General features: G+C 38.2%; 6 protein-coding genes across 10 annotated transcripts; 2 read left to right on the top strand and 4 right to left on the bottom strand.

Moving 5' to 3' along the window:
- The first annotated feature begins 413 nt into the window (after positions 1-413).
- LOC105958994 (uncharacterized) lies at positions 414-4,042 on the top strand. The gene is made up of 2 exons (XM_012983003.2): positions 414-783; positions 1,823-4,042. The coding sequence occupies exon 2, from the start codon at positions 1,847-1,849 to the stop codon at positions 3,833-3,835; it is 1,989 nt and encodes a 662-aa protein (XP_012838457.2). The 5' UTR covers positions 414-783; positions 1,823-1,846; the 3' UTR covers positions 3,836-4,042.
- On the bottom strand, positions 2,689-6,517 carry LOC105958995 (4-diphosphocytidyl-2-C-methyl-D-erythritol kinase, chloroplastic). Of its 2 annotated transcripts, XR_016029873.1 has the most exons (12): positions 6,201-6,517; positions 6,014-6,073; positions 5,845-5,913; positions 5,647-5,751; positions 5,514-5,570; positions 5,227-5,427; positions 5,009-5,104; positions 4,809-4,908; positions 4,609-4,711; positions 4,373-4,458; positions 3,903-4,258; positions 2,689-3,829 (listed from the first exon to the last, which is right to left on the bottom strand). XR_016029873.1 is itself a non-coding variant. In XM_012983005.2 (11 exons), exons 1-11 carry the CDS (start codon positions 6,378-6,380, stop codon positions 4,188-4,190), a joined length of 1,128 nt encoding a protein of 375 aa, XP_012838459.2. In that variant the 5' UTR covers positions 6,381-6,517; the 3' UTR covers positions 2,689-4,187. The 2 variants fall into 2 exon arrangements, 1 of the variants encoding a protein (XP_012838459.2); XM_012983005.2 differs by having other exon boundaries at positions 2,689-4,258.
- A 1,152-nt stretch (positions 6,518-7,669) lies between these two features.
- On the bottom strand, positions 7,670-9,680 carry LOC105958993 (E3 ubiquitin-protein ligase RZF1). Its single transcript, XM_012983001.2, has 2 exons — positions 9,491-9,680; positions 7,670-8,974 (listed from the first exon to the last, which is right to left on the bottom strand). The coding sequence occupies exon 2, from the start codon at positions 8,905-8,907 to the stop codon at positions 7,963-7,965; it is 945 nt and encodes a 314-aa protein (XP_012838455.2). The 5' UTR covers positions 8,908-8,974; positions 9,491-9,680; the 3' UTR covers positions 7,670-7,962.
- Positions 9,681-11,164: 1,484 nt separating this feature from the next.
- LOC105958992 (Translation elongation factor EF1B/ribosomal protein S6 family protein) lies at positions 11,165-13,790 on the bottom strand. Of its 2 annotated transcripts, none has more exons than XM_012983000.2 (6): positions 13,564-13,790; positions 13,358-13,477; positions 13,032-13,110; positions 11,924-12,041; positions 11,652-11,765; positions 11,165-11,558 (listed from the first exon to the last, which is right to left on the bottom strand). In XM_012983000.2, exons 1-6 carry the CDS (start codon positions 13,647-13,649, stop codon positions 11,395-11,397), a joined length of 681 nt encoding a protein of 226 aa, XP_012838454.2. In that variant the 5' UTR covers positions 13,650-13,790; the 3' UTR covers positions 11,165-11,394. The 2 variants fall into 2 exon arrangements, with proteins under 2 accessions (XP_012838454.2, XP_088670410.1); XM_088814284.1 differs by having other exon boundaries at positions 11,924-12,038; positions 13,564-13,736.
- Positions 13,791-15,726: 1,936 nt separating this feature from the next.
- Positions 15,727-19,297, bottom strand: LOC105958991 (ABSCISIC ACID-INSENSITIVE 5-like protein 2). Its single transcript, XM_012982999.2, has 4 exons — positions 19,036-19,297; positions 17,881-18,508; positions 17,705-17,776; positions 15,727-16,037 (listed from the first exon to the last, which is right to left on the bottom strand). Exons 2-4 carry the CDS (start codon positions 18,469-18,471, stop codon positions 15,963-15,965), a joined length of 738 nt encoding a protein of 245 aa, XP_012838453.2. The 5' UTR covers positions 18,472-18,508; positions 19,036-19,297; the 3' UTR covers positions 15,727-15,962.
- Positions 19,298-19,967: 670 nt separating this feature from the next.
- On the top strand, positions 19,968-23,596 carry LOC105958989 (UBP1-associated protein 2A). 3 transcript variants are annotated; one of them, XM_012982997.2, is made up of 2 exons: positions 19,968-21,878; positions 22,523-22,877. In XM_012982997.2, exon 1 carries the CDS (start codon positions 20,270-20,272, stop codon positions 21,866-21,868), a length of 1,599 nt encoding a protein of 532 aa, XP_012838451.2. In that variant the 5' UTR covers positions 19,968-20,269; the 3' UTR covers positions 21,869-21,878; positions 22,523-22,877. The 3 variants fall into 3 exon arrangements, with proteins under 3 accessions (XP_012838451.2, XP_088669232.1, XP_012838452.2); XM_088813106.1 differs by lacking the exon at positions 22,523-22,877 and adding an exon at positions 23,194-23,596 and having other exon boundaries at positions 20,078-21,868; XM_012982998.2 differs by having other exon boundaries at positions 20,078-21,868.

Here is a 23,596-nt window from a genome sequence, read left to right as displayed (position 1 = left end):
TCGTTGTCGAGATCTGGAGCAGGCTTCGTCCTCTCCTTGCCCCACATCCGTCGGATTCCCAATTCGAGAAAGAAGAGAAAGGGGTCTTCCTCGTCGTTGTTGAGATGCAGCGTCGCCTTCGTCACCTTCATCAATTCCAGAAAAGAAGAGAAGACGTGACGGTGTATTGCAGACAATATGGCTAGGGTTTGTAAATATAAGATTTGGAGAATTAAGGATAATATAGGTATAACACTTAATACCTGTATTAATTTTAATTTAATTAAATAATTAAGGGGGTTCTCACTAATAACGAAAAGGAGGTTATATCCACCTTGATATAAATAAATGAATTGAGGGGTTTTTACTAATTATCCCATAATAATATATCAGTAAAGATTAAAGAATAAAAATCACAGAAAAATGAAAAATTAGAATTCACCGGTTTTACTAACATGCGCCGTGTGTGGTTTCCGCCGCTGCTTCTATCCTACACTAAAATTGACTCCCCCAAAAAAAGGAAAGAAAGAAAACCCTAATCCCCCGTCGATTCAGTTTTATTTTTCAGCCTCGCATTGCCTATCTTTCTCTCTCCTCACTTTCTCTCTCTATCTCTCTCTCTCTCCATTTCTCTCTTTGCAGTCCACTATTTCTGTCCCTATACAACGTTTCTTCGCGAATCCTTCCTCTTTTGTCTGCCGCGCTGACACTAAATCCAATCCTCCATTTTCAGAGCAACAAAAGAAATTTGATCCACAGAGCTCCATTTCATCCCCAATCGATCGTTTATCGATTCGTTTGCAGGTGAGCCTCTTTTGTTTTGATGATCGATAATTAGAGGAATTTTGGTGGGGAGGCCCTTGTTGATTTTTCTGATTCATTGATTGATCTTAGGTTTGCGAGTTTCAATTTTTGTTTTCTTTCTACAAATGTGGATGGGTTATGGTTGAATACATTTATTAATTTTTTTTTTTTAAATTGGAAATGCTATGGTTTTACCTTTTTCCTTGTTGGTACCTAGCTATGATTTAATTCCTTAAACCAGAGGTGTTGTGCTAGAATTTGGGATCCGTCTTTAATTTTGCTCCCATTGTTGGAGCTTCGAGGATTTTGTTGTTGGCAAATTACTTAAATGGAAGGAAAAAAAGATGGGTAAAAAGTGAATGGAAGAGAATAAGCTGCATAATCAAAATGTGTTGTATTGGGAGAGAGAACTGCATAATATTGGGGGCTGCTCGACGATTGATTTGTAAAGAAGTTGTCTGAAGTTAATACGAGGATGCGATAAATGTGGAGATGATTATAATTTTGATGCGTTATGGGGGAAAATGCAGCAGGTTCAATGATCCTAATCGGTGTGATATAACACATCCAATTTATGCCACTTTTAAGCCCCATTTCTGGTCTGGAATTTCGATGTCATAGGAATGGGAGATTGCAAGGTTTAGAACTAGTAATTCTTGCAAACTTATACCGTGGGAGCAATATACGGTCCGTCCTTCTATGAGTTGTAGTGACTAAGAGGTTACTTGAAAAATCCTACAGGATAAGCTTATCTAAAATTGATCAATTGAGGAAGTTGAATTTCTAATTCAATGTGTTTATCAGTGTTGCATATGTATCGTAAGTGCTCAATTCTTGTACATATCAGTGCTTGCAAGTTATTGGCTTCTTGTTCCTTCGAAGAGGTCCTTGTTGAATTGGATATTAGTTTCCTTCACTTTATGATCTGGTCATTATGCAGACAACATAGATATTGCACTTACACTTTGTAATAACATTATTTTTTATTTTTCTAATTGGAAAGTAGATGATTTCATCCTATTATCCTTTATTGTTGCAGGAATTATAAATTCAAGTTAAGGATATGTCTCCAGCATCAAGATCCAAGCCCAAAGACAAAAAGTCCGGCAAAGAACCTCCAAAGGGTTCTTCAAAGTCTTCCGCAAGTGGATACAATCCTCTTTTGGGAACATTCACTACATTCGAAACAGCACCATTGCCATCTGTCAGTCCGCTTCACGTGAATGGCCGCTTTCGAACAATAGATGATACAGCGGATGACCATAATGGGAATAATTCATCTGGTACGGGTAACGATTACGATTCTGTTTCAAATAACGGCAGCTGGTCCGGCGAGTCGGAAGACCATAAAGAAAAAGCATCTCCGACACTTCATCGGCCGGAGTCAGTACCTGGATCGGACAACGACAAGAGAGAGAAAATACGCCAAAAGAATGAAAGAAAGCACCAGCGTCAAAAGGAGAGGCGGGCCCAAGAGCTGCACGAGCGGTGCAGTGGCTACCTCATGTCGAGGAAGCTAGAAGCACTTGCACAACAGCTTGTGTCTATGGGGTTCACTCAAGAACGGGCGACCATGGCTCTCATTTTGAATGAAGGTAGGGTGGAGGAATCTGTATCGTGGCTTTTTGAAAGCGTTGAAGATGAGAACAGGCAAACAGAAAATCATAAACTTGGTGGTAGTGGTGGTGGTAATTTGAAAATCGACATATCGGAAGAGCTTGCTCGAATTACAGAAATGGAAGTTAGATATAAATCTTCAAAACAGGAGGTTGAGAGAGCTGTAGTTTCTTGTGAGGGTGATTTAGACAAGGCAGAAGAAACATTGAAGGCACAGAAGGAGGAGCCTCCTGCCGTTCTTGTCGATCCTCCTAATGTAGGCAACACTAGCAAGATACCAATACCAGCTAATCAAAATCCAATACGAATACAGACGAAATCGAATCCATCTACCAGTATACAACAGAATCGAGATGAAAGAGATTTCAACTATACGAAAGCTCCAATAACAGTAGGGTCTTCGATCGACCCCGGAGCCAAAAGTATGCAGTTGTTAAAGAAAATACCACCTAAATCAGATTGGACCAAACCACAGCCACAGATTTCTACGCCAGCAGAGAAAAGGGTTGCAGGTGCAGTATCTAATCGTTCGCTGACATCACCTTCCCCAGCAAAAACAGAAGCCCATTATGTTTCGGTCGGAAATGAATTGAAGAATTTGCAGCTTGGATCGGTGAAAGAGCCTGTGATGATGATGCAGCGACCTCCTCAATATGCATTCATGAAGCAGCAGCAGCAGTCTCCTAGTGGAAGCCTTAGCTCTTCTCCCCCTCTTCCTCCTGGAACAACGTCTATGATGGGCTGGTACCCAAATTCTTCAGTCGAAATGGTGAAGCCATCCAATGGGTTCGTGCCACCTGTCGCTGTATCTAGAAGCTTCAGCGGCAACGGTGTTAATTCGAACCCGCTGCACAGCCACCAATTTCAGTACCAACAATTGCAGCAGCAGCATCAATATATGTCCAACAGTAGTAGTAGTAGCCCAACGGATTCTCTAGGAACCACTGGCGGCAGACGTGGTGGTGCTTCACCTCCAATCACCGCTGCCGCCTCTCTCGGCCTCTTCTCTGCATACAGCAACAACAGCACAAGCGGCTCATCTGGGTCTTCGCCTCGAGTTGACTGGACAACTGGAAATTCGACTTCGCCGCAGTTTGATTACACAACTGTGGACTGGAGTCTTGATTTAGGTCGTGAGTCATCTCCCTTGACTTCGAGGTCAAACAAAGGGTGGGGTGGTTCGAGCCACCCACCCATGCAAAACGATGCGCGTATATATGATTCGTATGCGTATGGTCTGAGTGTGAAATCTGGTGCTATGAGGCCCGTTTTATCTTCCAACGGTGTTGCAGTAGCAGCATCAGCACCACCACCAGTTGCAGGAGTAGCTACTACCGAACAGACGGGTACTGATTCTCGAGAATGGTCTTCTCCATTTGAGGAAAAAGATATTTTCAGTTTGCCCAGACAGTTTGTTTCCTCACCTTCTCTGTAAAAGATGAATGATGAGGTTTTTTCTTTCTTTTTTCTTTTTTAGAAAATAAAGAAGAAAAGAAAAAGACCTTGTTGCTTGAGCTTTCGGTGTTGGTTCTGTTGTGATGATGCTTTGTGTTGTTGATATATTCTCAATTGTTGATCTTGATCGAAAAAGGAAAAGAAAACAAAAAAACCATTTTATTTATTTCTTTGAAGTCTGTTAAAATTGATTTATTGTTTTTTTGGCAGAGATCTTAAAATTAACAAATTCAAAAAAGAAGTTCAAAATACAGGCAACTCAAATAGAACGAGCCAAGAGATTTGCGTTTACATAACAGTGCGTTGTTCGATGTAGAATCTCACTTCTCTTATTAAATCGTATCCTGCTGCATTGAGGTCTCCGTGTACCACTGATCCGTGGGGCGGGTGATAAATCTGGCTTCTGCATTTCGTACTCGCAATATAAATTATACGTCAAGTAAAGCAAACGGAACAAATTTAGAGCAATAATTAACGGGAAAAATCATTACTTGGTGACATAATCAATGATGATTACCTGATAAGAAGATATTTTTGTAGTCGTCTTCATCGTAGATAAATTTCGGGGGGTCTGGAGAACCCACCCCCACAATGGTGCTTCCACTGCATTACAAAGAAAACGAGAATGGTATACAGATATTTTAGACGGAGAATATTCAGACAACGCGTAAACATGAATAAAATTGTTCATTTACGATGCTGGGAATGCATATATATATATATATATGCATTGTTCGTAATTCGGAAATATACCTTCCAGACATGAAAACAGCATCATACTGCCCTTGACCAGCAGCAGAAACGATGCGTTGTTTTAATCTTTTCAGTGACGGAAGGACTTCAAAAGCCGGAGCTTCTGCACAACATTAAATAAACGATCCAACGAAAACCCTAAGCTTATTGTCATATAATACACAATATAAAAATTTAAACTGCGTAATTGAAACCATTACCGAGATCGTTAACGCAAACATCCTGAGATATTCCATCATGTGAAATTTTCTCCAGCAAAGCCAAAGGATCGATCTTGCTTGCTTTATCCACCCGAAGGCACTGAGAAACCAATATACTACCGAATAAGATTCCGATACTAAATTAATTTATCCTCAAACCCGACATAATATAATATAATATAGTCAAAATAATCTCGTACCTTGTAAACTTCGGCTGTGGAGCATGCCTCTTGTGGTTTAATTAGAACCATTGGAAGGTCTAAAGGTATAGGCGGAGGAAAAATATCTTCAACTACCTATATTTTTTTATGGCGAGAAAATTATCATCGGAGACTATCTCTTTTCGTTTTCGACCAACATACGATTTACAAAATAACGATAAGACAAGTTTAATGATAAATGGTCGAGACGTATATACCTCGCCTCTACCTGTGCAATACGCTGCTCCACGAGAGAAAAAGAAGGGAATATCCGAGCCAATCTCACTCGACCATTCTTGGAGCTCTTTTTCAGTGGCTACGCCGCCACTGAACTGATTTGCCGCCCATAAAGCGGTGGCGGCATTACTGCTGCCACCACCGAGCCCAGCTCCTGTAGGCACTTTCTTATCAAGATGAATCTACTCAAACAAAAAATATCAATAAGTCATCGGAAAACACGAGTTCCACATTTGTAGGTTCATCTAATCGTGTTTAAAGAATTTACCGAAAAGTAGTTGTTAATCCCGGTCTTTCTCCTGAAAAGATTAAGAGCCTTAATTATCTGCGAAAAAGGTTCGTATTTATTCCATGCCAAAAATCAGCACAAAGTAATACGAAACGGAAAAAAAAAAAAATACCAAATTTCTGTCATCGAGAGGAACTCCGGGTACATTGGCTAATAGACGATCCGTTTCTTCCGATGGAGACAAAGAGAACTTTATCTTATCTCCGAGACTAATTACCTGACGAAACAAAACAAAAATGACTAGCTTGTATTAAACGAAACGTTTGGAAGCAGAAAAATACTAGTAGCGATCGAACGAAAAGTTACTAACATGAAAGAGAGAAGCTAAATCATGATAACCATCTGCTCTTTTTCCTGTTATTCTGAGGAAAACATTAATCTGCACAATCATCAAATTCAGTAAATTCACCGAGGTTTTACGAAAACCCTCCGTTACGAGCTCGTAAAGCTTATATATATATATATATATATATATATACCTTGCAAGGAGAAAAAAGAGTTAGCATTGACATTCCAGCATCTTTATCAACTTCATCTTCCTAAATCACACAAACAAAAACGTCCCAAAAAAAAAATCAAAATACCCAAAACGCAGAATTCCAAGAAAGTGGGAATGCTATAATTGGATCCATTAGCAAACAATTGAATTCAAAACTGCTTTCTTACAGTTCTTGAATTAGAAGCCGTGGCTCTGATCCGACGGGACCTCGAAGAATTGGGCAAAGAAGAAGATGACCCATTTGGGTTCAACGAACAAGGTGGATGAAAACTGGGTTTCTTGAAGTGGGTTTTGTAATTGGAGGAACCGTAGGGTTGGTGACTGCAGAGAAAATGGGAGGAAGCCATTGGAGATGAGTAATACAATACAGGAGGAGAGAATTGCTATAAATCACAAAGCAGAAATAAATGGGAGGAAAAGTGCATTGAATATGGCGGCACAAAATAGCTTCTCTAAATCAGTTGAAAATTCATTTCGACCAAACTTCTTCTTCATGCTTTGTGTTAATGCTTTTGTCTGCGCGACAAAGTAAGTGTGTGTAATTTTTTTCAAATATTTATTAGGGTAAAAAGGTAAATAAAAATGGGAAAAGGAATCAGTTCTTTGATGGAATTTTTATGCTCTTTCTTGTCGTTGTATTCGCCCCCAACTTATGTTTGTGCTTCTCTGTAACAATTCTAATTTCTAACTCCTAATCAATTTTAGGGTCGGATAAAGTTAAATTACGAAAAAGATCTCATGTTTTTTGTTAATTATAATTACCCACCTCAATTATGAATTTTCTTACACTTTCTTCCTTATGGTGTCAAATTCAACATAATCTTCTAGATTTTGTGGAACGTTCTCTAGTTTGTACTCGTTTTGTGCAAAAATGCAGTTTTTGATGCACCATAATCTGATATATACAAGGCAAGAGACACATCTTATGATCATCTTGTTTCAAAATGTGAAGTTCGAATGGGGTAAAATAAATACAGACTGAAGAATATTCCACATAATTTAGAAAATTCCACTAAATTTGACACTGCAAAGGTGGACGTGTAAGAAGATTCATAGTTGAAGGACAACCATATAATTGAACTTACGGACGACCATAAAATTGAACTGAATAATTCTGCTAGCTTCAAATCACACGAGAGATGTAACCAACACCAAACTAATCACGTGTGATGAACTCATTCCAATTTCCAGTACTCTTACATTTTTGTTATGAAAGGAATTAGACTTAAATTTTCACTTCCGAAAACAATTGAAATTCTTCTCGTAGTGCTTATTCCGATGCAGTCCATTCTATTTTCACCCCTAGTATAATTTGAAACGAAACTCATTGTCACCGAGTTCGTCTCCCACAATCAGAACCCGGGACTTTCAGAAGCCACAAAAATTTAAATAAAATGCACAAAAACCGTCAACAAAAACCAAATCGGAATGCAACATAAATAAAACCAAGAAAAAAAGAAAAACATCATTGTTCATCTTTCCGTGTAATCCAAACTTCGAACTGAACAGAAACGAAGCTTTGTCCGAGAAGATCAGAAACATGCCACGCCATCTTTCTCGTATGTGTCGACAAGTTCACATTCCCACAATTAGTTTGAGATGCAATTAGAAAACTGCACAATCGCCCACTGCCAAATTTTCGGTTTCAACAAGTAGCAATCGAACAACACCAGTTTTCGTTCAGCAACGATCCTTTTACAGAGGAGGAGAGCTCACAACCAATTGTGTACACATATTTGGTAGCACAGAAAAACTGAATTACATATTTACATGAAAGGGGTTATTAGCATTCAGAAACCACTTACTGCAGCGAAATTTCGACACCTGATACAAGTTTTAGAGAAACCCAGATTTTCCAAGGCACACAACACAGAGAAGCTATTGAGAAACAGATCGAAAAGGGATAAGAAGATTGTAGATACAAACACATCAATAATCGAAGGGCCAATTTGTCCTGTTATGCTCCTCATTAGAATTCGACGAGCTATTTCCTCCGGTTCTTGAATGACGTTGAGTATTTTGATTCGACGAATTAGAAGGCCACAGAAAAGAAAACGGATTCCAGCGCCCCATATTCGGAGTGCTATTCTCCCTCCTATTGCTACTGCTGGCCCCACCATTGCTCGAGTTCCCGTTTCTTTGGTTCCAGTTCGAACGAGCATTTCCAGAAACTTGCTGAGGCAGCTCAACACGGCAAACAGGGCATGAGTTATGCTCAACAAGCCAAGGCACAATGCAATCCGAATGGTAGATATGGTCACACGGCATCTGCCTAGCTTTCGATCCCAGCTCGAACTTATCTTGACACACTGGGCAGTGTGCGTCACTGCTAAGATGGCTCTGGGATATTCTAATGGTGGGCATGGCATCGATTGCTGAACGGGGGGCCGGAGGCGGGCCCCGCCTATCGTTCGTGCTGAGCTGTTCGATCAATTCGTGCAAACCATTCCCCATAAAGAAATCTCCCAGATCAGCAGCCCGTCTGTTCCCCGTTCCATGCCCACCGCTGAAGAAGAAATCGATCGGGTCCCTCTCTGGGAATCCAGCTGCAGATTGGCCGTGGAAAATCAGCAACGGGCCAGCTGGCCTGGTGGGGCCCACGCCCCCCTGGCGTGTTCTGACGTCAAAAGTGGGGTCCCTCGCTGTCATTCTTTGCCTCATGAGGGCGGCGAATGCATCCATAAAACTTAATCTTGGATCTTGAAAAGGCTCAACGACTCCAATGCCAGAAGCATCGCCTGGATGGGCACCCATGAATTCGGGGAGCTCTTGTACGAATCCCCCGTTGCAGTATGGGCAGAGCAACTGACGCCCTCTGGCGCGAATTGGCTTGCTGCATTGGTAGCACCAATGTGTGTTTCCTCCACTCGACATGCTTTTTTGTCGTATAGATATTTTAAAGAGTTAATTTATGACTTGATCTAAAAAAACTGAATCAATCCTGCAACCAAATGCGTATAGTAAGTCTGAATTCACATAAATCTGTGTTGCATATTTACTTAAACACATGGTTGATTCCAAATTCGACGAATCATTTTGCGAGATCGAAAAAAAAATAACACAGAACACACAAGTTATGTTGGTTGGTGAGGATAACTGGATAACAGTTACAGATGTTTTTACTAAAAGAAATACCCAGAAATAATTCATGTCACTGATAAAGAAACAACATATTTGACTAAGCTCTTCATTTAATTAAGTAAATCAAACATCAAACCCTGGGTTGCCTAAAATGCATTAAAAAAACCTGTCTTTACTCTTTACAGTTAATTCATCATCGAAATTATACTAATTTTCAGAATCATGAAAAAAAACATACGAATTCCTATCGCAAATCTAAACATCACACAGATTAATACATAAAACAGCAACATATGAGCACCGACGAATCGACAAAAAAAAAACTAATAAGGAAATCGAAATAAATTGTGAAATCGAAGCGAATCGAGAAATTTACCAGAAGAACGTTGTTCAGGTGACAGAGTAGACTCGCGACAGCGCAGAGAAAAAGGAAAGTGAGAAATGGCGGAGGATTGGGCGATAGGAATTACGGTGACTTTTCCACTTTCCTAATAAGCGCGTGTGCTCGGACTACTTGCACACGCGCCAGGTGAATTATTTGGAGGAGAATTAAATTTGGAAATGAGGGGCACAAATGGGATTTTATGCCTCAAATACTGCATCCACAAGGGCAAAATGGAGTTGGCCGGTCTATCAGATGTTACACCTGGTGACTGGTGTAACACACTGATAATTTTTAGGGCAAATTACTGCCACCCCTGAGGTATGACTAAATTACGAAAAAATTTCTTTTGTTTGAGTAATTACAGTCAACCCCTCATTTTAAATATTTTTACATAAAATCTATGCAATTCGATTATTTACCAAATCAAATCGTATACTCAGTTTGATAAACGGTATGAAATGTTGGCGTACCGAAATTTCGGTTCGGTTTTACCGATTTAACATTCCTAAGTTTACCTCTGGAGGAGTATTTTCGTAGGATAATACATAGTTGAGGGGTGGCTGTAATTACCCAAACATGAGGGGGGTTTTCGTAATTTAACCATAACTCAGGGGTGGCCGTAATTTGCACTAATTATTAACCATTTATCTATATAAATAAAAATCTACTAAGCACAAATACAAACGAATATGTGTAAATCAATGGTTCAAGATAACCCGGTGTATTTCATCGGATGTAATTCTGTAACATCTACTAAAATTGGTTGGTGTTGCAAGTGTTACACGCTTGAAACTTGGAACAATGAATGAAATAATAACATTTGAGAATATTACTAAGGTTGCAAATTATTTTATTGTAGACTTTAAGTACACAAGTTTATAAAGTTTCTTTCATATCTAACATTCATAATTATGATTTTTCCAAAATCTAAACATATTTATGTAATTGAACTAATTGTCTAAAACCGCTATCATTTCCATTAATTATAGAATATAACAATGTATAAGATGTTACACCTGGAGTAATACACCCGGTAGTAGTGTTGAACCATAAAAATATATAAATAACCACCTATTAGGCACATATACACATGAATGTATCTTATTATATGTAGATCTATATAGATCTATGGCTCAAGATCACCCGGTGAACTTATCAATTGTATGACAAAAACCGAATGTAATGTAAATGTGCTTATATTAATAGAACATTTTAAATTTGAAGAAAATAAAAGAAAGCGGGTATAAATTATTTGTTTTCGAGTGAACGACCGATTCCTTACAAGAAAACAACGTATTACGACTGACTTATAATGTTTGTTACACCAAACGTTGAAACAATTGGCTTCAGCAGCTTATTAAAACCCAAAATTGATTGTCAACTTTTTACGAAAAAGACATGAGCCAAACACAGGTAAACTGGCAAACTGAAACAGTCGTAAAGCATTGGCAAGACTCAAGAAGAGCATAGCCTTCAAAGGTAGACTTGTAAGAAATAAAAACGCGTAAATAGCACTTAATCCCCCTTTAGTTTGAGCTTTGTGCACATAACCACTTTATACTTTTAATATACGCAGATAACCTCACTATGGTATTCCACTTGGTGGATAATCTTGATATTTCACAAAAATGATGATACAGAAAGGAAATATAACAGAACTTAATGTAAATTCAAACTTCTCAAACTCAAATCGACATTTTTAATTTAAAGTTACGACATCACATCACGGAGTAGTTTTAAAAATATCCATCTCTCTTACCTCTGTAGAGAAAAAAAAGAAAACAGGTTGCTAAAATACGGAGGAAGTTGTAAAACAAAAACAGAACTCGAGCGGGAGCTAAGAAAAATAACAAAATTACAGCCATTGAAGGCTTTTTTTTTTAAGTAGATTGACCTCAGATTTTGTTGAAGGCAGCAATATCGCAACTTTGCACGTATTCGTTGATAGGCTCGACTGTGAGACGCTCTTCAATCATAGTGTCAACTGAGACGAGGTCGTCAATTATGGTCATCATAATCTGCAGCTTCTTGATTCCATAACCAACTGGGACCAATTTTGCTGCATAAAACAAAATAACCAATTATTCAAATGCCAGCAAATTAAAGAGGAAGCGAGAAAGACTGCAAAAGAAAAAAGGACGAGATGTCTTACATGCTCCCCAGAAAAGGCCTTCCATCTCAACACTACGAACAGCCTCTTCGAGCTTCTTCATGTCTGTCTCGTCATCCCATGGCTTTACATCCAGAAGAACAGATGATTTCCCACCTGGAGACAATCCGATGAAAGCAGATGCGTAAGAGCGGATAACGCAAGAAATCAGTGATGTATTAATCTAATAAAGGCATGAAACTTGAAAACATGATTATTTTCAATAAAAATGCAGCAAGAACACTTTCTAAACTAATACAATGTGCTAAACTTACTCTCTTTCTTTTTGGCAGCTGGTTTTGCAGCCTCCCTCGCTTCTGCAGCCTTCTTTTCCTCCTCAGTCTCATCACCAAAGAGATCAAGGTCATCATCATCGTCAGCGTCAGCAGACTCCTGGGAAAAATTTAATGTCAGCATAACAATTTTAAAAAAAATCCAAGATATTGATACGAAGGTAAAGAAAAATTACATTAAGTACGAAAATGCTTTGCTCAAATAAATTCTAGTTCTGCTTATGGGGCATGTGAAAAAAAAGCAGCTAGCACATATTAGTAGCGATCTCATGGGAGAGAACCATACATTGTTACTACCACCGTTTACACAAACTTTTGAATACTATCAGTCCACGTCCTCCTAAAATTCAATACCCAAAACTTAAATGCAAAGTAAGAAAAAGAAGAAATATATTCAACTACGTATCATGCTCAAGGGTCACTGTTTCATTCATCAATGCTTTCAGAGCTGCAAGCAGAACTTGAGGTGTTTTAAAACTGAAGATCATTAACATTACCAAAAGTCAAAACACAAAGAATCTGATAGAAAGATCGATACACATAAAGAAAACAACAAATAATGTCCTATAACCTGAAAACTATTTTGAATCCTACAATTTCAAGTATAGTTTTCATACAAGTCAATCAAGGACAAAGAAGAAAAAACACAAGATTGCAGATATATCCATCTTAAAATTAGAAGTCTTTTTAATATTTCATGTATAAATTTCAATATTTTAGTTCAGTAATTATCCGTATGTGGGTACATGCTTAAAGCAGATCAACTAAAATACAGGTTGAGGGAGAACTGAAGCACTACATTATCTAAAAGCTTTAAACATAAAGGTTCGTTGGAACATTCCTTTCTGTGCTAGATCTGAAGTTATACAAGTGGATGCTACGAGAGAGTGGTTCCTTGTGTTGCAAAAGGTGTTGCTAAACCCCATGAAACAATTCAAAATCACGAAGAATCACTTCCAGCAAGACAATTTGAACGTTTTACTCGCATACAATTTAGTAATCAATAATTTAGATAATTTTTTTACGATGCTAATAGCCAATAAACCAATCGTGCACGATTCTATACAGTCAACTAAGTTAAAGAAGCTACCTTAGGAGCCTCGGCAGCAGGAGCTTCTGCTGCAGCACCTTGTCCTCCAATTCTTACTCCGACAGCCTTCCCGGGAAAGCTGTAGTTTTCATCAATAGATCACAAGCACAATAAGTCAATTACAAGTCAGCTTTAATCACAGGTCAAGAATAAACCCAAACACACATAAATTATACATAATAACTATAAACAACTCAACAAATCAACAACAAACATAGAGAACCCATCCACACATTAATTATCATTATCAAATAATCAGACAATGCAAACTCAAAAAAAACTAAAAATTAAGTTAATCCATAGGGTAGAGAGAGAAACAAAAATACCTGGATGCCAGCTTCGAGGAGACGGCCGCGTACCACTTGCTGGCGTTCGGGTAAAGATCGGCACTTGGACTATCCAAAACGGCGCCGTAAACTTTAATGTCATCCTTCGTCAATTGGTCACTGAAATTGATATCAAATCATTAATAAATTGAAAACAATTGTTCGTAAAATCGACAAAAAAAAAATCACCGGAAAGAGTGGCTAACCCGGAGATGTAAGATTTGCCGGAGAGGAATTGGTCGAGGGCCTTGAGGCCGGACTCCGTGTGCAGATCTGAAAAGGTAACGGCCATTCTCGATTTCTAGAGAGAGAAAGAAAGGGGGCTGAGTGTGAGAGAGTTGTAAAGAGTAAAGACGAGAGTGGAGAGAGGAAGTGGGTGATAGCGTGGCCACCTTTTTATATGGTGATGGGAAACCCTAGACGGAGATTATTTGGTATATTCTTTTCTTCTCCTCTTCATTTAAAAAATAAAATAATGAAAATTAAAAAAAAATATATATATGTAAAATTACTATTGTGTAATTTTTAATTAATTATTTGGATATGAAGATAATAAAGTTATTTTTAAATATAAGTTGTTGAAGTTTTTGACAATAATTTTTTTTTTTTAAATGGACATAACACCATTCTGAAGAAAAGAATTAATTTTTCAAGATATATTTTTCTCCTAAGATAATTTATAGATCACCTTAGCTTCAAATAAATATATACAATACTACCTTTTATTTATTAAAAAAAAACTTCATATAATATTGAATTATTTTTCAAATAATTTAATTATAGTAGACCATTTTAAACAAATATTTTATAAACAACATATTTTTATATCGGTTAGTAAATTAATAGTCAAAACAATGTGTAAATGTAAAATAAAACTAAAATATATATTTATAATAGGATTAACCGTAAAACACACTATATTTATTTTGTGCACATACTTAAGAGAAGCGAATAATTATATGATTATGTCGGGGTCGTTTTCATGGCGATGAAATCCCCAATTTTGAGAAAAAAATAATGTTGACGATGTGCATTTTCAATATAAAACGTATCTTCACCATCGCACGCACGTCTTCGTCGCTCGTCACCGACACATACAACCTTTCTTGCAAGGCTAAGTACTGAAGAATTAATGAATCTGAATTTGTGGATCCACACTTTTCTGCTACCGTATCAAGATTCTCCTTCAAAGTATCATTATTCTTGATTGCAATGATAAAGAGCTATCATTATTATTGATTGCAATGATAAAGAGCTGATGATTCTAGTGGCGAGAACACCCTAGCACTTCAACCAAAGATTGTTGACTATCATCAAATACGTCCATTCTTCTAGACATGGAGCAAATAGCTAAAATGGTAACAACGTAGATGGACGGAACCACGGTGGTACGAAAAAGAGGGCAGAGGTTGAGCATGTCGTTTTTTTCAAAATTTTAAACGAGACATTTCGAGTGGGTAGGAAGCGAAACTTAAAAAGGGAAGCGCAATATCTAACGTGTAATACGGAGGACTGTCTAGCGTGTAAGAAACGAGACAAAACAAATTTAGGAGCTAAAACCCCTATCATTATTCTTTATTTAAAAGTGTTATTGAAAAATCACACATATCACTATATTTTCAATACTACATATACTATAATTAACGAAAGGGTAAATTCCACTTTACCCCCTCGTACTCTGCATGAGAGTCACTTTACCCCCTCGTACTCTCAATTTTATCGATTTACCCCTTTGTACTTGTACAATTTCCCAATACAACCCTTTCATTCAATTTTTGTTAATTTTGACTCTAACGCCATTTGGTCAACTCTGTAAATTACAAAATTGCCACTGCCTATAAACGCGTCGTTTATCCTCTGTCAATATTGTCATTTCTTCTTCTCCCACCACTTTCCCTTCCAAGATATCCCCAAATTGAACCCCTAACTTAGTAAAAATCAAGACCCAAAAATTGATCGATTCCACCCAATGCAAGGAAAAAAATATATGAATGTGTGAAACTTTCTCTTTTCTAATGTCGAGAGTCAAAATCGAAAAAATTCAAAAACGAAAGGGTTGTATTGGGAAATTGTACAAGTACAAGGGGTAAATCGATAAAATTGAGAGTACGAGGGGTAAAGTGACTCTCAGGCAGAGTACGAGGGGGTAAAGTGGAATTTACCCTTAACGAAATATATATAATAACTAAATAATTATTTAATTAGTGGGAAATTAATCAAATCAAGTATAATTCAACCCAATCCGATATATCTAAGCGAACGAGACCTTGAGCAACTCGAATCTTTTACGCAATAAATAACCACACAAGCGAAATACCACCATAGTGTGTTACTACAATCCGAGTATTAGTATTTAGTACTACTATACATTTGGGATTTTACCGTGGTTGATTAATTAACCACACAAACATTTGTCATTTCATCATCGTTTCGTTTCTATCTAACAACACACGATTGCGGTATTTAACTCTTACAATCGACACTTATGGCTAACGAGGCCTAGAAAAAATTCACATATTATACATATTATGGACAAAGTAATTAAGTATGATCGCAAGCGGAAGCTTATTTTTTGTAAAGGCTTGTTCCACCCGCTCGTGCGATATCAGAACGAACTTGTTCTTCTGAGCTGGTACCTTGGTTCGGATAAATCACATGACATCATCATCTGTTCAAATTGCTGCAAAGACGAAAAAACAACATTCACAAAATAAATAAACATTGAATAAGAAAAACTTTAACTCAATTTATTTATTTATTTTTTAATACAGAACTAATCTTTATCATACGACTAAGTCATCAAGGCGCGTACGGAATTGACAGAATATTCCAGAAGTAACGGCAATTCTTTAAGAACCGTTGGGATATTAAGTGAATCGTGATCGAACTGCAGACAAGCTCCCAATTTAAGAACCGTTTTTTGTAGGATATATTCAGAAAATGCAAATACGAATATTCAAATACTTCATTGAAACTCATAGCAAGCTTAATAATCACATCAGAATTTAATTTAGAACATTAAATTTCCTGGAATATTAGAATCGAACTATGTTGCAATAATCAGCTTTTACTTAAAACAACTTCCGTCGTCGTAAAACAGTTTAAAAATTATGAAAAAAGGCGTTCTTGAATTTATATTTTATTATCGACTAGTTAATGAAATTTTAAGACATGTCACATCTCTCTGTTCTCGACTACGTACGAAGTCTAAAGTTTGAGACTATCCACACTCGGTCAAAATAATTTACCCTTTTGCACTCATTCGTCGCAGCAGTCAACCTTTTTGTTAAGCCTATACAAATAATAGTTTATTTGCTTTGAAATATTCGTAATATATACTCCCTCCGTTTCAATTAACGTTTCATAAAATTTCGGAGTGACAAGGGCAAATACGGAAAAAAACAGTAGTTAATGCAACATTGGATATTCTAAAGTGACATATAATATGGAAAAAGAAAATCTCCGAGTTAATTTGAAACCGAGCGAGTATGTTACTACTGAAGTTTTCACAAGCTTTAAACGTAACATTTTTTACGATTTCTTTTTCATATCCAAACTTTGACTCGAGTTTTTATATATTCTTTCACATGCCCCTAACATTCTCACCGACTCTCCAAATTGTGAGGCAATATAGTTTGTAAAAAGGTGGATAGTGACAGAATCTATTCTAGCTATGTGATTGTCTAACTAAAGAACAAGATTGCACTTTTATATTTCACAAAAAGCGTTAAATTGACTTTTTTAGCATTTGCTACGAAGGAAAAAAATCGACGTATATTATAAAACCTATTGATCAAAATTGTGGTCAGTTTACGGTTAATTGACTGCTGGGGAAGAAACCAAATTTTACTGCCTAATTATAAACATCATTAAACGGCAAAAGTAAACCAAGAACTTGCCAGTGTACAATAATAAACTTCAAATTAGATAGCCCATAAAAGTTATTCTACCAAGAAAAAAGAAAAAAAACTATCGACATGTTGAATATATATACATGTTTTGCGTTGAGCAAATGGAGGAGGTTTGTGAATCAGGAGAAACAATTAAGATGGAGATGTAATATGTAATAAAATCAAAACAATTCCATTAGGAAAACGAATATAACACGGCAATGCAGAATAACATATACCACAAGCTATTAAATCAAGATCAAGATTAATGGGGAAAAAGAAATAACAAGATCATTAAGGCCAGTGAAACGAAATTAGGACTCATTTTTTTTTATAAGTTCAATAATGTTGCGTTCATGGACTCTACTATTTAAGACAACTCTCATCATCTTAAATACGACTGTTACGAGAAATGCAATGACCAAATAAGGATATATACAGCTAAGGTATTACTCACCTTTTCTTTTTTAAGCTTCAAGATTTCCTCTTCGAGATACGACACCTTCGTCACCAGTTCATCGTGATAAGCCTGTGATGAATGCCGACAAACGTACTCTCAAATTCAATACGCGACGAGCAAATATAATACAATTCAAAATTAAAGGCATATTAAGAAAAATAAAAAAATTCTGCCTGCTTTCTCGCCCTTGAGCGTGCAGCAGATTCTCGATTCTTGATTTTCCTTCTCAGCCTCCGCTCCACACTTTTCTCGACATCCCCAGAAATCCTCTTTCGCCCAGGCATTGGTGTATCGGACGAAGCATCGATCGAAGGAGAAGAAGACGAGAATTTCTGCGACTTGAACGCACTGTCCAACGACATGAACGGCTCGATCTTAGAATCAGAATTGGTCAAGGTCAAACACATCCCCGCCTTGACCAAAAAATCCTCCAACGTCGTCTCGCCAAGTGTCGGCCCTCTTTCCGAATACCCTTTCTGAATATCCATCCACACCTCATCGACCGTCTTCCCACTAAACGCCATCGCGAGCGACCAGCTCGCTTGCCGCTGGAGCGACGCTGGAGAGGAATCGCTGATGTCATTGTTCGTTTCGGACGTGTGGGCCCCATCGGTGGACCACAGTTTCTTGAGCAATTCGTCTAGGTTCATGCTGCCTAACGGCTTGGCCAAGTTATTGCCTAGAGTGTTCTCCACTTCGTGGAGCGTGAGGCTTAGCCACGAGTTGTGACGTGTCACATGAGAATTCATTGTCTGAATCCCCATTCGCACTCGACCCTCCAATTATATACAAAACTACTGCCTAGAATAACAAAACCCATCAAAAAAGGTCAGTTATATTCCAAGAATCTTGACGAATTCGGCATCATCTTTTTATCAAGATTCAATTTTTAAAACCCCCAAGAATTTGAAATTTGAGTAACCATTTAGTCCATATATATATATATACTACATGCATGCATGATGCAGACATTGAAAATTAGAGAAAACCCAGACCCATAAATCAAAACATTAATTTAAACAAATAAAACCAGGAACCTCAGACCAAAAAAATAAAAATAAAAAAAAAATTTAATTTTTACCAAAAGAAAAATAAGAAATATATATATATATACAAATAAATAAATGTAACTGTTAAGCAGCAAAGAGGAACAATTGTAAGTGAGCACAACCAGACAGCAGATAAGACACCCACGATTCCCTACTCCAAAAGGGGAAACATGAAATTCAGCTGTGGTACTACACCAACAGAACAATTACAACAGTAGGGCGTCGTAGAGAATTAAAACCCACATCAATTAAACAAAGAAATAGAAAAAAATTAATTACCTGGCAGCGGAAGAGGATCAGATGATCTGAAACGAAAATGGTGGAGGGGGGAGAAAATAATTAGGAACCCTCTTCGGTGTGTGTGTGTGTTTGTTTGAGGGGTGATCCACGTGTGCGTTGTGGGTATTCTTTTTCAGGTTAAAGAGACAAATGACCATTTTCGTGACTTGTCTGATTTTCTTAGATTTTTTTCCTTTCCGTTTCGTGCGGAAAATTAAATTAATTAAATAAATAAATAATTGTTTGTCTGAAAGATGCCATCACGGAAAGGACAAAGCCCAGCCCATATGAAATTTAATTACAAATGGCTACTACTACTACTAGTTGTGGTCTATTCAATGATTAATTTATTGATGAAAAAAAAAATTGATTTGAAAAAATAAATATGCATATTCTTTTAAAATTAATATTTATTTATTTATTGATAAAAATAATTTGTTATGACCCGGATTGGGATCGGATTGCTGTCGATGTTGGTCGATTTAATCAACGGGTCGTAACTCGTAAGTGGAATTGGTTTATGTATATATGTGACGGTTATTCAATATGTGAACCGCCGCTTCGATTTGATATACTACACTTGTCTTTATTCATCGTATATGGAGAATATATACTGTGTCCGGTTATTCAACATGTGAACTGCTGCTATATATTACACTTGTGTTTAATGACTGTGTCTGTATGGATGAGGAGAGATTTTGCCTCTTCTAGTCTTTCTCACTATGTTCGTCTAAGATCAAAATTAATTTTTTTAAGTAAAGTTAAAATTACCTAACGAAAAACTCGATCGTCGAGTCAAAATTTACGTGGGGAAAAAAGTTTCAAAATTGAAAAAAGAAACCCTATATAGAAAATTGGCAATTAATAGCATATTGAACATGTGATAATGCATGAGGGTAAATGAAGGTTTAAGGTTTTAATAGTAAGAGGATGTATGTGAAGAATACGTGTAATTATGTGGGAGGTAAGTGAAATTAGTCTTAAATTAGTGTGTGAAAATAGTATTTCAAATAATAAAATGTGGAGGCTAGACCTCTGGGGGCAAAATGTTAAATTGTTTTATTTTCGGGGGTGAAAACCGAATTTGGTTAATGAAAAAGATCATCCTCTCAAATTGGCCTTGGTCTCTCTCTCCTCTCCTCTCTCTCTCTTGAAACCCTAGCCTGAACTACACCGAGTCCCTCAAGAACCTCGAACCCTAAACCCTACCCAATCTATTCTTCTCCCAATCACCATGGCAAGAAAGCGAAAATCTCTCGCTGCCGCAACTCCTCAAGTGGCAGAACCCGTTCAGCCAATTCAATCGGAGCCCGAGCCCGAAAAACCACAGCCTGAAAAAACCCAAGAAATTCTAGAAGAAAAACCCCTAATTGAGAATAAATTAGTCGCCGCCGTAGCAGAAGAACCCGCCGTCGAAGACGAAGTAGTCGCCGACGTAGAAGAAGAAGAACCCAGAGTAGAAGATGAAGTAATCGGCGACGCAGAAGAGGAGGAGGAGGAAGGCGGAGATGGAGTAGAAGAAGAAACTAAAAACGACGCCGTTTTAGCCGATTCAATAAAAAACGAACAACAGAGTGAAACCACCGATAAAGCCGCTTCTGTGAATGGAGACGAAGATGAAGAGGAAGATGAAGATGATGAGGAAGACGAAGATGAAGAAGACGAGGAGGAAGTCGAAGAAGAGCCGGTGGAGAAGCTTCTAGAACCCTTCTCGAAAGACCAGCTAACACTCATAATCAAAGAGGCACTAGCAAAGCACCCGGACATAGTCGAAAGCGTGCACAAATTGGCCGACGCAGATCCTTCCCACCGCAAGATTTTCGTTCACGGGCTTGGCTGGGAGGCAAGCACAGACACGATCACATCGGTGTTCGGCAAGTACGGCGAAATCGAGGACTGCAAAGTGGTCAAGGACAAAATCTCCGGCAAATCAAAGGGCTACGGCTTCATCCTCTTCAAGCACCGCGTCGGGGCGAGGCGAGCGCTGAAGCAGCCTCAGAAGTTGATCGAGGGTCGAATGACGTCGTCGCAGCTGGCGTCTGCGGGGCCGGTTCGCACTGCTTCCCCTGCCGTTGCAGCTGCGGCCACCGCCTCGACACCGCCTCTGTCGGAGTACACGCAGAGGAAGATATACGTGAGCAATGTCTCGGCGGAACTCGATCCGAAGAAGCTTATGGAGTTTTTTGCGAAGTTTGGGGAGATTGAGGAAGGGCCGTTGGGTTTGGATAAACAGACGGGGAAACCGAGAGGGTTCTGTTTGTTCGTGTACAAGAGTGCAAAGAGTGCCTCGAAGGCGTTAGAGGAGCCGCACAAGAACTTCGAGGGTCAAATGCTGCACTGCCAAAAGGCAGTCGATGGACCTAAGCACAGTAAAGGCTTCTTCAACCAGCAGCAGAGTCAGCCGAATCAACAGCACCAAGAGGGCGGAAACCAAGGGTATTACGGTCATACTGCTAAGAAGGGGAGGTATTCGGGGAGTAGCGAAGGGGTGGGGCATACGGGTGGACATTTGATGGCACCGAGCGGTGGTGGTTCGGCTATGCCTCCGATGGGTTTTAATCCGGCGGTTGCACCTGCGGCTATAGGGCAGGCTGTGGCGGCTCTGTTGGCCAGTCAGGGTGCTGGTTTGGGTATTGGGAATTTTCTTGGAGGGATGGGTGGCGGTGCGAATCATCCGATGATGAATAATCCGGCTTACGGTGGTCAGGGTGGTGGCGGGTATGGCGGTCAGCCTGGGATGCAGGGTGGTTATGGTGGACAGCCACAGATGGGGCGCGGTGGTGTTAGACCGCCTCGGGGTGGTGGTGCACCCTACATGGGCCGCGGTCGTTAGGTAATCGGAGGTACATGGATTTCTGTTGCTAGTATTAAAATTAATAAGAACTTCTCTTGTATGTTAGGGTGAGTTTTTTAGTGGGTGTTTGTTGGGGTATGGTGAAAAGCTACATTGCAAAATGATGTTTCACCATATGACAACATACAACTAGTCGTAGTAGATTCTAAAGCATGTTCGTTTTGTAGCTAATTAGGAAATAGTTTGATCATCAAAAGGTGGTGCCTTTGGTAGGATTCTTGGCTCAAAATGAATATTTGAGACGAATTTGTTCAAACATTAATATGACGTTATGTGTGCCCCCTGCCAAAAATCGTAACGAATGCAACGATTATGTATATGCTAAGTAGAACTTGAGGTTATAGTAATCGAGTGCATATTACATTCTTTCTGTTTCGAAATGATAAGAAAATTTAGTCTTTATAAGAAATACCGACTATTTAAGTAGACCCGAAGCCTCCATGCATTTTGCGGAAGCGATGATGTTAAGAGATTTCTATTGATATATGTCGGTGGTACAATTTCATTAATCCCATTTTTGAAGTTCATGATTTTAATATTTAGTTTGCTCCTTTATCAATATTGCATTGGGGGTGGGAATTAGTTTTGTTTTTCAAAATTAATATTTTTATATCGTATGTATTCGTTGTGCAGATTCTTGAAAAGTGCATCAAACTTTTATTTTTGGACTGTGGTGACCCTTCTGAAGTTCGTGCGCACATGCAAATGACGTCTTCGTTTTACCAAAAAAGTTACCGTTTGCCCAAAGATTAGATTCTAAAAGATGTACTTAACTTCCATTTTAAACCTTCCATCTCTTGAAATTTCTTTTTTCTAAGACGATGTCTGAGTTTTGGTTTGAATGGCGCAACCTTTTGAAAGGATTGAGAACTATTATGGGCTTTTTCCATCTTTCCGGGATTTGAAAGGGTCTTTCAATCATGTAACTTTCTTTAATTCGCAGTCACTTGATAACTTTTTCTTGGTTATGTTAAAAACTTTCTTCCCATTTGATGTTCTGTTCTGTCAAGTTTTTTCTGATTTATATTTGCTTCCGTATTGTTTCGGTTTTTTTACGTATATTCGTAGCAATTTGATCTCTTTAAGTTTTCTGAAGCAAGTTCTCTTAAAAGCATCGGAAATAGTTTTCTTTCGTCCATTATGATTGGACATATTTAGGTTTAATAATTGTTCGTAGTTTCTTGCTATATGCCTTAATTTTATGCCTCTTGAGTTGTGCTGGAAAAGTAAAATAAAATGTTGAAGTATAATAATTTGTTCTTATACTTAAGTTCTCTATGATTCATCGGTGTTCGTAAAGCCAGGTTTCTGATGGCCAAGAAAAAGGTTGCCTCGTTTTTTCGAGTCGAATGCAGGTAATTTAAGCCAACTCTGATAGCAGGATGCAATGTCTGTAATTGTTGGAGACCAGTGAAGAACTTTTGCTTTAGGGTTTCTTGATTTTGGAATTAAAGATCGGATTTTGGTTAGGTTTATGTTGTGCAATCTGGATTACGATTTTCGGGGTTTTTGCTCTGCTTTTATGCTGGAAGTAGCGATTCTGGTGTTTGCATCTAAATGCCTATAACAACTCAATGATTTGGTCTGTGCTGCTTTAGGAATGTGATTGCATTTATTAATACACAAATGCACCATGTTGACTGTGGTGTGTAAATGCAGTTGAACCTTTATAAATTAGTACAGTTGGGAACGACATAATTTTATTAA

This window comes from Erythranthe guttata, chromosome 14, assembly GCF_056151865.1.
Source record: "Erythranthe guttata isolate IM_541 chromosome 14, IM_541, whole genome shotgun sequence".
NCBI lineage: Eukaryota > Viridiplantae > Streptophyta > Magnoliopsida > Lamiales > Phrymaceae > Erythranthe > Erythranthe guttata.
Note: the sequence above shows the minus strand (reverse complement) of the source record. Positions and strands in the feature narration are given on the sequence as shown.

Bases quoted from the DNA above. Each gene is read 5' to 3' on its own strand.
- LOC105958989 (XM_088813106.1), top strand. From the start codon at position 20,270: ATGGCAAGAAAGCGAAAATCTCTCGCTGCCGCAACTCCTCAAGTGGCA.
- LOC105958992 (XM_012983000.2), bottom strand. From the start codon at position 13,649: ATGGCCGTTACCTTTTCAGATCTGCACACGGAGTCCGGCCTCAAGGCC. The intron at 12,042-13,031 runs GTAGCTTCTTTA...AATTTTTCCCAG, and splicing joins CTGCTGCCGAGGCTCCTAAG to GAGTCTGCTGACGCTGACGA. The intron at 11,766-11,923 runs GTAAGTTTAGCA...GATTGTCTCCAG, and splicing joins AGCTGCCAAAAAGAAAGAGA to GTGGGAAATCATCTGTTCTT.
- LOC105958991 (XM_012982999.2), bottom strand. From the start codon at position 18,471: ATGGGGATTCAGACAATGAATTCTCATGTGACACGTCACAACTCGTGG. The intron at 17,777-17,880 runs GCAGAATTTTTT...CATTCATCACAG, and splicing joins GCTCAAGGGCGAGAAAGCAG to GCTTATCACGATGAACTGGT. The intron at 16,038-17,704 runs GTGAGTAATACC...TCGTCTTTGCAG, and splicing joins TGAAGCTTAAAAAAGAAAAG to CAATTTGAACAGATGATGAT.
- LOC105958993 (XM_012983001.2), bottom strand. From the start codon at position 8,907: ATGTCGAGTGGAGGAAACACACATTGGTGCTACCAATGCAGCAAGCCA.
- LOC105958995 (XM_012983005.2), bottom strand. From the start codon at position 6,380: ATGGCTTCCTCCCATTTTCTCTGCAGTCACCAACCCTACGGTTCCTCC. The intron at 4,909-5,008 runs GTACGAGATTAT...TTGGTTTCTCAG, and splicing joins CCACAGCCGAAGTTTACAAG to TGCCTTCGGGTGGATAAAGC. The intron at 4,712-4,808 runs GTAATGGTTTCA...AATGTTGTGCAG, and splicing joins TGTTTGCGTTAACGATCTCG to AAGCTCCGGCTTTTGAAGTC.
- LOC105958994 (XM_012983003.2), top strand. From the start codon at position 1,847: ATGTCTCCAGCATCAAGATCCAAGCCCAAAGACAAAAAGTCCGGCAAA.